The following is an 11,682-nucleotide window of genomic DNA, read 5'->3' as shown; positions in this document are numbered from 1 at the left end:
TCCTTGCTGTTATTATTATTATTATTATTATTATTATTATTATTATTTATGGGGCTGGCTATTTGCTCACGAGGAGGCTGCTCCAGCCAGTCCGTGTGGGTCACGTGACGCGTGGTGGAATAACAGAGTAGACCTAGTTGTCAGCAATCGGTTGTGTGAAGATGGCCGACTTATGCTAGCGATCTAAATCTTAGCTTCATCGTCCGCCAGGATAATCTAACGCATCTCATCTACTTGTTGTGGACATTTCCACTGTTTTAATCATTTACAATGGCAGAGCAGAACAGCAACGTGAGGTATCAAGAGGTAGGCCTCGTTTTGTATTGACCGATGTCAACAATTATCTGGCTAATAAGTTAGCTAGGGTTAACAGTCAGTGGAATCAAATCGGAACTAGGCAAATGTTTATGGGTGGGCCAGAGTTGGGCTTAGCCTTACACGTGTTTATAACGTAGCTATTTGGACATTCGTTTGGTCTTAAATGTCAAGTATACAAATGTAATATCCTCGTTAGCTAGGAGGTATTTTCAGCTCGGACTAACTAGGTGACGTAAATTATTTTGGCGACGGTAGATTTAGCTTTGCATGTTATTCACTAGCCATGCGTTGCATTGACTAGCAATGCGTTACAAATAGCCTATCGTCTGAAGGGACTGGCCTTACTATCGTGTGTGTGTGTGTGTGTGTGTGTGTGTGTGTGTGTGTGTGTGTGTGTGTGTGTGTGTGTGTGTGTGTGTGTGTGTGTGTGTGTGTAACGTAGCACCCATGATGTAATGTGACTGACGTTACATGGTTGGAGATGTAACAACCATGATGTAAAGTCCCTGAATATATGATCGTGTATGTGAATCTAACACCCATGTATATAATGTTACGCAACTATAAGTGCTACACTAGAGGCTTACAGTACAACTAGGTATCAATTAAATCTCTGGCGAGTCTTCTGGATGTCTCAAAGGTTGATGTCTACAATCACTTTGGCTACCTTATCTGATTACTATTGACTATATCTTAGCTCTATGCTGCCATTTATATGTCAACATATAGGCCTAAATATTTTTTTGGGGGTGTTGAGTCAGACTTGAGATTTGAGGAAATGCCCTCCTTACCACATTTATAATGCACAAACTGACCAAGGCCTTAATAATTGTGAGGGGTGCCACTGTTGACTGTGATTGATGTTTTGCGTCAGCTGGTTAATGAAGAGGAGCCAGCCCAGGCTTCACAGGAGGCCCCCACCCAGGACGCTCCTCCACCCTACAGCAGTGTCGCTGCAGCGAATGCAGGTAAGAAGCCTCCAGAGTCCTTTCACAGTCTCAGTCTCAGTGACTCAGAACTCTGATGGTCTTACTTGTTAACAGAACCCCTTAAAGGTGCAGTTGCAAGTATAACTACATTAAGTGTGAAACCCAATAAATCATAGAACATGCAATAGTATTTTATAGTTCAAAACCCTAAATTTAAGTGCAGCATTTGTTCTATCTTTCTAACAGTTTTTCTGTGACCCGAAATACAGATACAGAAATAGACAAATGGGGCCACATTATTATATATATAACACTGATTATCTGACTACATCATACATTTTTTATGTAAATAATGACTCGACCCATTTTCTTATAGCTATCTGCCCTGTTATTGTCATCTGCATTTACCTCTATTTACTTGTGGCCTCTCCAGCCTTCTTTGACTACAAAGAGGATGGAGGAAGCTTCCCAAATCCCCCATCTTACAATGTGGCCACAACACTGCCCTCCTACGACGAAGCAGAGAGAACCAAAGTAGAGTCTGCAATCCCATTGGTTGCTGGCCGAGTGACGGTACCCCGACCTCCTATCTAAATGACACTTTGACATTTATCTCCTGGTTGTACGTTTAATATGTCCGTAAATGGAGGCCGTTCTGCTGCAACAAATGCTAATCATAATTATTGTGGATGTTATGGTTGAAAAGGTTTTAAAGTTGAAAAATTATCTATTTGATTTTTATGGCGCTTCACAAAATGGTATACAGAAAAATAACAAATAGGATAAGGGTTGAAGCTGAGCACTATTGTGTTGTGCTTGCTGGTGCAGGAGGACGATTTTGTTGCCAGGGATGAGTTTGAAGACGCGGACCAGCTACGGATAGGAAATGATGGCATCTTCATGCTCACTTTCTTCAGTAAGAACCTCTGTGGCCCTGTCTTTCTGCTACCGTCTACAGTTATAGACAGCTAGGACTTCACTCAACTCCCAACGTTTAAATATTCAAATGATGATAGTCGCTTGATAGCGAAGCTAGTCAAATAGCTATTTAAAACACTGTGTTTGGAATCAACATAGTCTTGTTTTCCCCCTCCTCCAGTGGCCTTCCTGTTCAACTGGATTGGCTTCTTCCTGTCGTTCTGCTTGACCACATCAGCAGCGGGCCGATACGGGGCCATCTCTGGATTCGGCCTGTCCCTCATCAAATGGGTTCTGATCGTGAGGGTAGGACAACTTTAGCCTCAGTCCTGCCTACTACTGCCGTGGCTCGAAACCTGAAACTAAGAGGGCGGGATTAAGCTGGGTTTTGGGTTTCGTTACGGAGGTATGCTACCAAAGAAAACCCATTTGTGCGACTGGATGTAGCTTTCAGTAGGGGATGATTAAGTGGATTTCTAAAGTGGCCGTCTACATAGTTGTTTGAAACCTTTATAGACACTTTATTGCAGTTGCCTATCTGAAAAAGTGAAAGGACCTAGAGTTGAGCCAGTCTGCAATCATACTTTACACATCAGTGAGTATTATTTGAGACTAGCTTCTCTGTAACATGTAGATCCCCTACCTGCCAGCCCATGGAAAGAGTTTGTTTGCAAACGCCTGCTCTCTTGGAGTTCAATAAACTGGATACACAGATGGTTATAAAATAATTCTCTAACAGTTTACGGGACCCTTTTTTTCTTATCGTGATTGGTGTGTCAGCGTTATTGTTTGGCATCAAACAAGCAAATACTGTTTATGGCTGTCTTGTCTGACCCGATCTTATTACTTTGTTTCAGTTCTCCACCTATTTCCCGGGCTACTTCAACGAGCAGTACTGGCTGTGGTGGGTTTTCCTGGCCCTGGGTGAGTAAATCATCACTTTTCAACCGTGCACGCCCATACCCTTTTCTAAGAAATACTTTGAAGCCTCGAAATGAAACTTGCAAACTTGGTTTTTCTTTTTGTTTCTAGGCTTCATGCTCTTCATCAGAGGGTTCGTAAACTACTCCAGAGTGCGCAAGCTGGCAGACCCCGCCTACGCCACTCTGCCTCGGACACGGGTGCTCTTCATTTACTAGAGGTACGACACAATGATACCATCCACACACAATGTAATGATTACCCACCAAACCCCTGACACAATCTTGCACAACATCTTGATAATGATGCTGTATCACTCTGCTGTCCAGAAATGGCAGCCTTCCATACCTGAATGTATCGTTTCCTCGTTTTCTCGTCCAACTCTTGTTTACACAGAACGTTCCGGACAAGTGGAAGTGGAAGAGTTCTCACTCGACCGACAGTGAAAGCACCAGACTGAAGCGGCTTCTCTACAGGATGAGGTCGGGGAGGGAAATAAACTCGACGAAAACGAAACAAAAAAAAACTGAACCCTGACACTTGTTTCCGTTTGAAATATATTGATGGTAATTTGTAACAGTATTAGTCTTTCTATGTAGTCCGTAGTGGCTTATGTTAAGTGCTTTCACATATACATCTGTAACATATTGATTAATGCCTTATATTGTTTTGTTGGAAGTGTACTGGCATGCATTAGCCCCTTCAAGTCAATAGGGAAGTCTTCTGTTGGTGATACGACTAGGAGCCCACTGGCATTTTGAATTGGCAACACTTGTTTTGAAGACTTGTGATGAGCATGCAGAACACATTGTAAATTTCCCCCCATGATTACTCGGTGTGATGATTATACTGTGTTTTTATAATGCAACATTCACCCAAGAGACAAGGTAGGACCATGCTGTAAATGTCACAGTTGATTCAATTCACTGACCTTTTTTTTTTTTGGCTTTGAACAACATTGCAGTTAAGCCTATAGAGGGCGGTATTAGCGTTTGCTTTAGTAATCACAGTACTGAAATGGGCATCCACATCCATGCTAGTAATGTTCTATTTGATGAAGTTGATAGTGTAATGGCGCAAACACACATTCACTCACACAGCAGTAACTTTAATTTAGCCTATTAGGCAAATGCTTTGTGTAATCCCTGTGATTTGAGGTGGTTCTTCTGGTATTTGTTAACATAAATCAACAAACGTGTTCACAAATCAAGCAACCATAAGCATCCAAGCAAGATAACCAAGAGTGACGCACGGTGCAGCATTTGCATTGAGCAAGAAGGGAGCCACCGACTTAAAGTGTGGGTGTGAGGGCCTTGTTTTATAGGCTACTTGTATGACCTATGCCCATGCTGTATCCAAAACGTTAATATCTAGATTAATTACGCATGTGATACATTGCTATTGGGGTCAGCTTCTCTAATATATATTTGATGTAGATGTTTTGTCCAGGAATGATGTACCTTTCAAAAATCATAACTTTTATTTGGCCCAGATTCTGATGCATTTCTGGGTTGAGATTAACTTTAAAGGCATTATTTCAAGAGAAAGTGTATATATATTTTTGTTCATTTAAATTTTTTTAGCCAGTTGCTTATGGGGCAATTTAGTAATGTAGTAGGTGTCAAAACCCTGCTATCAAAGAATGTTGAATGCAGGTGCACTTTAGACACATCAATAAAACCCAGGGTGTTCTATACTTCATTGTAGAATATATATATACACAAAAAGTAAACATACGGGTGACTTATTTCATGTTTGTTAAACACAAAATCATACTCATCCATCAAAATAAATAGGTGTCTCCTTATTGGCTCAAGTGGAGTACTGCTTCAATGATTTGAATATGGAACCAGGACATGCAGCACTTTTAGTTCAGTAGGTCCTCACATGCATTGTTAAATATCTATGGAAAAAGTGTCGGACCATGAGAATGAACAAAACCTGCTTGTTTGTTTAATGTATAGCTGCTTTGGGTTTTATTGTTCTGATGTTTTAAAATTTGATTAAAAAGCTTCATGTCAGCTGAACGTCTTTGATGTTGGCTGGTGTTCTTTCGACTGAGCCCAGGTCAAATAGCAGGGACCATGGGCGCTGGTTGGTCAGAAGGATGCTATGAAGGATATGGACACACTCGTCAGTTGATCAATAATCTATGACTACATTGTGTTGTTCATATAGTTTTTTTTTTTTTACTAGGACAGTAATGCACAGTGAGCGTGAGATTAAGTCAATTTACATTCACATTTTTCAAAAGCAGCCATAATGACATTCATGAGGACTGATCAAGCTACTTCCTTCAGCAGATATCGCTATTTTATCATCCATCATACCACAATAGGAAAGGGACACTGCCCGCACACATACCTACACAAGGACACGATAGACAGTAGTCTATCAATAGTCTCACATCCAGTTCAGTTATAAATATGGTGGCACACCAAAGCCAAGGGTTGTGGTACAGGTGCACAGGGTGTAAAGGCCATCATCATCGTACCTACATAGTTAAATATAACAGTAATAGGAGGTCATTATTATCACTCCCCTGTGTCATCTAGCCGTCGTGGGAGGAAGAAGATGGCTTTCTGCCCGATGTGGGTGCGAGGGCCCGGCTTGGGCTTGCCGTTCTTCTTCAGCCCCACATACCAGTTCCTCTCCTTGTACTTCCGGGGCTGATAGGTGTTGTAGTGGTTCTCTTCCAGCACCTCCACAAAGTAAGATTCATCACTTACTGTGGACTAGGAGAAATACACGAGACAGGAAGGGTGGACATGATTCAGAGAATTGACAAAGAAACACACACACTGGCATGAAAACCCTCTTTCATCTGTGCCAGGGCATAACAAAATCCCATGATGCTACTCGCAATCTAAACCAAAATCTAGCCTAAGGTCGCAAATCCCATGACAATATTTTAGGATAACATTTATTCCCCCATAGTGAAACCAACATGCATCCAGTTGGACAATTGGGTGTTCCTTTTCAAATTATAGTAATTTGAGTTGCTGGCTTCCTCCTTCAACCACTGATTAAGGGCATTTGATGTACAGCTCTTGAAAGAGCCCTGACCACACTATCTCAATGGAGGCTGTGGTGGGACCTAATTTACTCCTATTTTCTTCCCATTTGGTCGTAGATTTGCTGCTGCGCTTGGACGGGTTAGCCAATTTATAACTGGGTAAGAAGCCCTCTCATTAGCCTCTCCATACATATTATGGGATAGAAGCGCTTAGAAGGCCTGCACGGTAGGAGATGGTTTCATAGTGACACTGCAGGTGTCTGAACCCTTTGGCTGCAGAACACCACTCCTAAACATCCCCATTCTGTGTTTGTGTGTTACAACCAAACATCTCTGCTATTGCCCCATCTATCCAGATCGTACATCCGAAAGTCCTTTGGCTTGTTTAGATGCAACTTTAAGAGTTACAGACATCGGTCTCCCTCATTTATTGCAGTCCCAGGGCCTGTTCTTTGGGTACATTTGCTCGGTGAAACATGTTTGGCTTTAATACGCAGTATCAGTGATTTAATTAACTGCTCTCCTGAATGTTAGCATCTATATTGTCTTGAAATGGAAGCAACAGGGTGTGTACTTATGTGTATACATGGCTTCTGCAATGTTGAAACAATTAGTATCTCAGGATAATAGTGGTGGTGTAGAGGTTAAGAAGTTGACCTAATGTGAGCTGTGTGTGTGTGTGTGTGTGTGTGTGTGTGTGTGTGTGTGTGTGTGTGTGTGTGTGTGTGTGTGTGTGTGTGTGTGTGTGTGTGTGTTTGTGTGCGCGCGCATGCGCGCGTGTGTGTGTGTTGACTGTGTTCATATTCAGTTGCTGGTGAAAAACATGTTGTCTGGTTGAAAATGGATATCTTTCTGTATCTATGACACTCACTGAACTATGCAAGTGGCCTGCATTGCTCATGGCCAGATATTTCCCAGTTTCCACTCCCTGAATCACAACCACACCAGGTTCTACAGCTTTCAGTCTCAGGACAGCTGAAAAGAGAGCAGAGATAATGACATGGGACAAGAAGAGAGGGGACAGCTTCTCAAGTAGGAAAAAAAATATTCTAAAAATTATAGACGCGTTTCTAGAGGAGCAAAATAAGCTACTCAGTTGTGTGAAGTTTGCAATCTTTTTTTAGCAGATATTTGGTTTGTGACTACACGTGAATGAAAACTGCTTATTCAAAGCTAATTTCGACTATTGATATATTTGATTAAAAAGTTTTAAGATAAGGAAAATATTTACACAATGTAAATATATAGGCAATAGTATAAATTCATCAGATAAATAAATCCCAAGTCCCTTTTTATTTATTGCTATGTACTTATGTAGCACTGTTACATATATATATATATATATATATATATATATATATATATATATATATATATATATATACATACGAGCTGATCAAACTAATCAAAGATGCGTTAAACAAAGTTGTATAAGATAGCGTGATGGGCCAAACAAAATCCAGTACAGTATTATTTAATCAAGACTGGAATGTCAACATGCGCCAAACAACGTGTTTATATTTGTCCGGGCCTACTTACTGTAGACGTCATCCTCTTCCCTCTGGCCGTGCACCGTCCCATCTGGGAGCATCTGGAGGTGGTGGCCGCCATTGAGGCAATATAGGCGAATCCTGTTTTTATAGTCTGCCAGCAGGTTGTGGTCGTATCTCGCAGTGGATGTAACGACTGCATCTCCATCCGACATTCTTGTTTATGTTGAAATAAAAAAGGTACGATCAATCAAAACGATGGATATGCTGAAGCTATTTAGTTTGAAACCTCGATCCGGGTGGTTGTCGTAGAGCAGTTGAGAGATAGGGTGCAAGACACGGATCGCATGGAGGGTGCCAGGAGGGAAGGGGCCCGACATGCTGAGCCCACATAGCCCAATGAGCCCAGGTGCTAAACAGTGACAGTGACTCGTCCGCTGGCAAGTGCAGGCTACAGCGCACTGTGCAGCAACAAGGTAGCCACTTACATTTTATAACCATCTAATCTTGTCGACCTGCATGCCTGCCTGGATGTTATATGAACAAGGCAAGTTGCTATTTTTTGGGTTATTTCTGCTAGGCCGACCGAAAACTGTTGGCTTCTGTCTGCTTACATTGCATGATGGGACTTGCTATAGATGGATATTAGATTGAAGGAGTTGGATACTCTTGGTATATTTTTGGGGTATGCCCTGAAGAAATCCACAAAACAAGCATCACCATGATAAAAGCGCATTTATTGGTGAAGAACAATTGGCTGCCGTGATAACCATTTTTATTGTTCAGAATTGAATTAGTTGAATAAATGCATCGGTGTACAATTTGTTTTAAAGTACCACTGATACATAGGCCTACATTTCAACATTTAATAAATGGAGGAAAGGATCAATAAGATTCACACTACATGGAGAAATGATACAGATGAGTTAGAAAAATGGGTATTTTGAGACAAATACATTTACATAATTGAATATATGTACATAAATGAAAATTTTAAGCATAACAAAGTTTTAAAGAAAGTATATCTCAGTGAAATATGCTCTGCCCTTGATATCTTTTTTTTTTTTTTTTTTTTTTTAAAGGTAATGTCTGCATATGTTTTATACAAAATAGATTTTTAAAACAATATTTGGGTAGTGCAAACTTTTAGATTCAAGCTGGTCGATTACTTTCACAAACAGTTTTGCGTGAAAAGACTAAAACCTATTCTATTCACAGTATTTCACAACTTGACCAAAGCCATCCGAGATAGAATACAAAATGTGTTAAAAAACAAAGAACTGTACAATTCTATCCAAAGAATCACGTGGATATATGTTGAATTCGTCTGTATATCTTGCTTTGGTCAACTTGTCGTCTAACATAATAGGCTTTATTTGTGCGGTGAAAAGTAACGTGATGGTATTTCCTGAAAAGCTCAGGCCTGAAGAGAGAGAGAGAAGACAAATGCAGGTCCGCCCTTGTGTGTATAGCTTATATTGGAAAAAACAACAAAGAACAACAAAAGGAAGCAATTTCATGTCTCATGTAGAAATGCACTCTGTAAGTGTAATTATTTTATATAAGTATTGCATATTTAGTTGTCAATCTCAAAAATGTAGTATGCCCGAGAGGCAGGATACATTCTTGAGCCAGTATGAGGCAAGTATGTGGTTTTTCTCTTTTTTTTTCTTCGTTTATACAGGTTTAAAAAAACAGCAGCAGATTTGTACACACACTGGATGTGAAAGTAACCCATGAGTGCACCCTTATGCAGATTGTGAATAATGTCGGTTTTTCTTTTGTTTGTTTTTTTTGCCCCAAGAACTATACTATAAAAAAAAACTTGGATACAAAATGAATCGGAGGTGTGAGAACAGATGATGATGGGGTAGGGAGGAGAAGGGGGGATAAACTGTTTCGGAGGAGTACATGGCACAGCCGTTCATACCTCCAAGCAGACACGTCGGGACACCTTTCTGGGGTTCTGTGTTGTTATTTCTCAAAGTGGCCCTGATAAAAACACAGTAAAACGCCGCAGATTCTAACTCCACGTTTGTTAGATTTCTTTTGGTTTATACAGTCTGCTAGTGGACGTTAAGCATGTTTTATCAATGCATCTGCAAATTGTATCAAATGACAACCTGAGCATGGGAGCGTTACAAAATTCACTCAATCACATACAGTATATATATATTTTTTTTTTGGCATTGTAAATAAACTGGTGGCGTCAGTTATAATACATGTAAACGAATGCAAAACTGATTACTTGTATCATGGATTATTCTGTACTCTAGCGACAAAATGCAAACTAAATTGGCCAAATATTCTTGAAATTAAGGGCACCTCCATTCTCAATCCACTGTCAATCATTCTCTTGAGCATTCATTCATTTTGATAATTTTTTTGTTAAACATAAAACCATACTGACAGGGATAAGGTTCACCTTAAAACAAGAAGACAACCCAATAAGTGCTACCATGATTAAAATATGAAAGATATTTCATCAATTTTCTTTCCTAAACACAAAGGTTATTTAAAGTACTTTGCATTAGAATAAAATTGCCCAGTGATTAGTCAATAACTATTTCCTGTGTATTCCATTTGAATGGTCCAACAGAGAAAGGTTAAGTAATTTAGGTGTCTTAAATTCTTGCGTTAGACAATATTAGATGTCTAAACATTTGGACAACACATTTTCATTGCTATCAAGGGTGATCTGTGTTCCAAACTAACAGAAACAGACCAAAACAAACAAGTAACAGACCAAAGCAAACGAAAAACAGACCAAAACAAATGAGGCTTTGGCACTCACCATTCCAGGACCATTGAGGTCCTATTCTGCTTGACCTCCACAATCAACAACTACAGTATTCTTTAGGGAACGGTAGTAGCCACGATATAGGAGTTAAGTGCTTAACTCATATGTATATATATATTTATAGATATAGATATCTCTATAGATATAGAGATATCTATAGAGATCTATAAAGGGATATATATATATATATATATATATATATATATATATATATATATATATATATATATATATATATATATATATATATACACGTGGAAATGTATTAGGCACGTGCAAACTACAACAGCAATGATGTTGAGGAAAACGTGCCCAAGAGGGTGCAACAAATACTAAAAAGGGCATTAAAAAAATGTTTAGGTTTCTCATAGATGTGTGAGGTTTGACCGGAGAGTCAGCCAGCGCCTGCACCCAAAGCTCTGTATCGGCATGTTGTCATCAAAATGACAGTCATTGAGCATAATCGATCAACACTTTACAGGAAGCAAGTTAATTTGCAGCATTTGCATTGTGAAAACATGCCCACACAGTGGATCAAGGACAGCCAATGGCAGAACTGGAACTGCATGTTCTGTTTACCATGTTGTACACAGACCCAAGAATATATCTTATTGTTTCTATCCTATAAAGGCTTTTTAAAGATTTATGGAAAATATATAAACTCTGAAAGAGATTTGACCCGTTAAAGTATGACTGAATAGACTCCCAAAAACTAAAGATACATTATGCCCCTTCTCCTCTGATTGGCTTACGCAAAATCCTGTGTCATTCCCTCATTGGACTCCCGGGACAATAAGGGGAAGAGCAAAAGTTACGACTAGACAAAGCTCCAGTTCCGATATCCAAAACATTTGTTTGAGGTATAAGTGCTGCTGAAAGCTTCCTAAAGTGACTAAAGAAAATCTACTACCTAGACCCCTCCTAGGACTGTGGGTCATGTTTGAGACCAGATGGGAGACTGGGCCGCCCGTTCCAATTGGAAGACCCAGAGAATCGAGGGGGAAATCCAAACGTGCAATAAGAAGAAAGGTGTAGTACGCGGTTCTACAGGAAAAAGAAGGGCAACGAATCTGATGTTTAAGCTTTGCTTTCTTTAAAAAGGCACATGTTTCTTTTTTCCTTTTCCCTTTTACATACAACATGTTCAAATAGTTGAGGTTAGCATGTGTGTGGGGGGGGGGGGGGGGGGGGGGGGGGGGGGGGGGGGGGGGGAGGGGAGACTCATACTCATGAGGGTGCAGGATAAGTGCTGTTGAAATGACGAGAGTTTGGACAAAGGAAAACAGGTGG

At 40.1% G+C, this 11,682-nt stretch overlaps 2 protein-coding genes across 2 annotated transcripts; one reads left to right on the top strand and one right to left on the bottom strand.

Moving 5' to 3' along the window:
- Positions 1–77: 77 nt before the first annotated feature.
- LOC115551823 (NEDD4 family-interacting protein 1-like) lies at positions 78–5,117 on the top strand. The gene is made up of 8 exons (XM_030367377.1): positions 78–306; positions 1,193–1,286; positions 1,681–1,820; positions 2,076–2,163; positions 2,347–2,471; positions 3,023–3,089; positions 3,198–3,306; positions 3,483–5,117. Exons 1-7 carry the CDS (start codon positions 271–273, stop codon positions 3,302–3,304), a joined length of 657 nt encoding a protein of 218 aa, XP_030223237.1. The 5' UTR covers positions 78–270; the 3' UTR covers positions 3,305–3,306; positions 3,483–5,117.
- fgf1a (fibroblast growth factor 1a) lies at positions 4,019–10,580 on the bottom strand. Its single transcript, XM_030367379.1, has 3 exons — positions 7,642–10,580; positions 6,974–7,077; positions 4,019–5,821 (listed from the first exon to the last, which is right to left on the bottom strand). Exons 1-3 carry the CDS (start codon positions 7,805–7,807, stop codon positions 5,621–5,623), a joined length of 471 nt encoding a protein of 156 aa, XP_030223239.1. The 5' UTR covers positions 7,808–10,580; the 3' UTR covers positions 4,019–5,620.
- Positions 10,581–11,682: the final 1,102 nt, after the last annotated feature.

This window comes from Gadus morhua, chromosome 10, assembly GCF_902167405.1.
Source record: "Gadus morhua chromosome 10, gadMor3.0, whole genome shotgun sequence".
NCBI classification, from domain to species: Eukaryota; Metazoa; Chordata; class Actinopteri; order Gadiformes; family Gadidae; genus Gadus; species Gadus morhua.
This window is presented reverse-complemented; position numbering and strand designations above follow the sequence as displayed.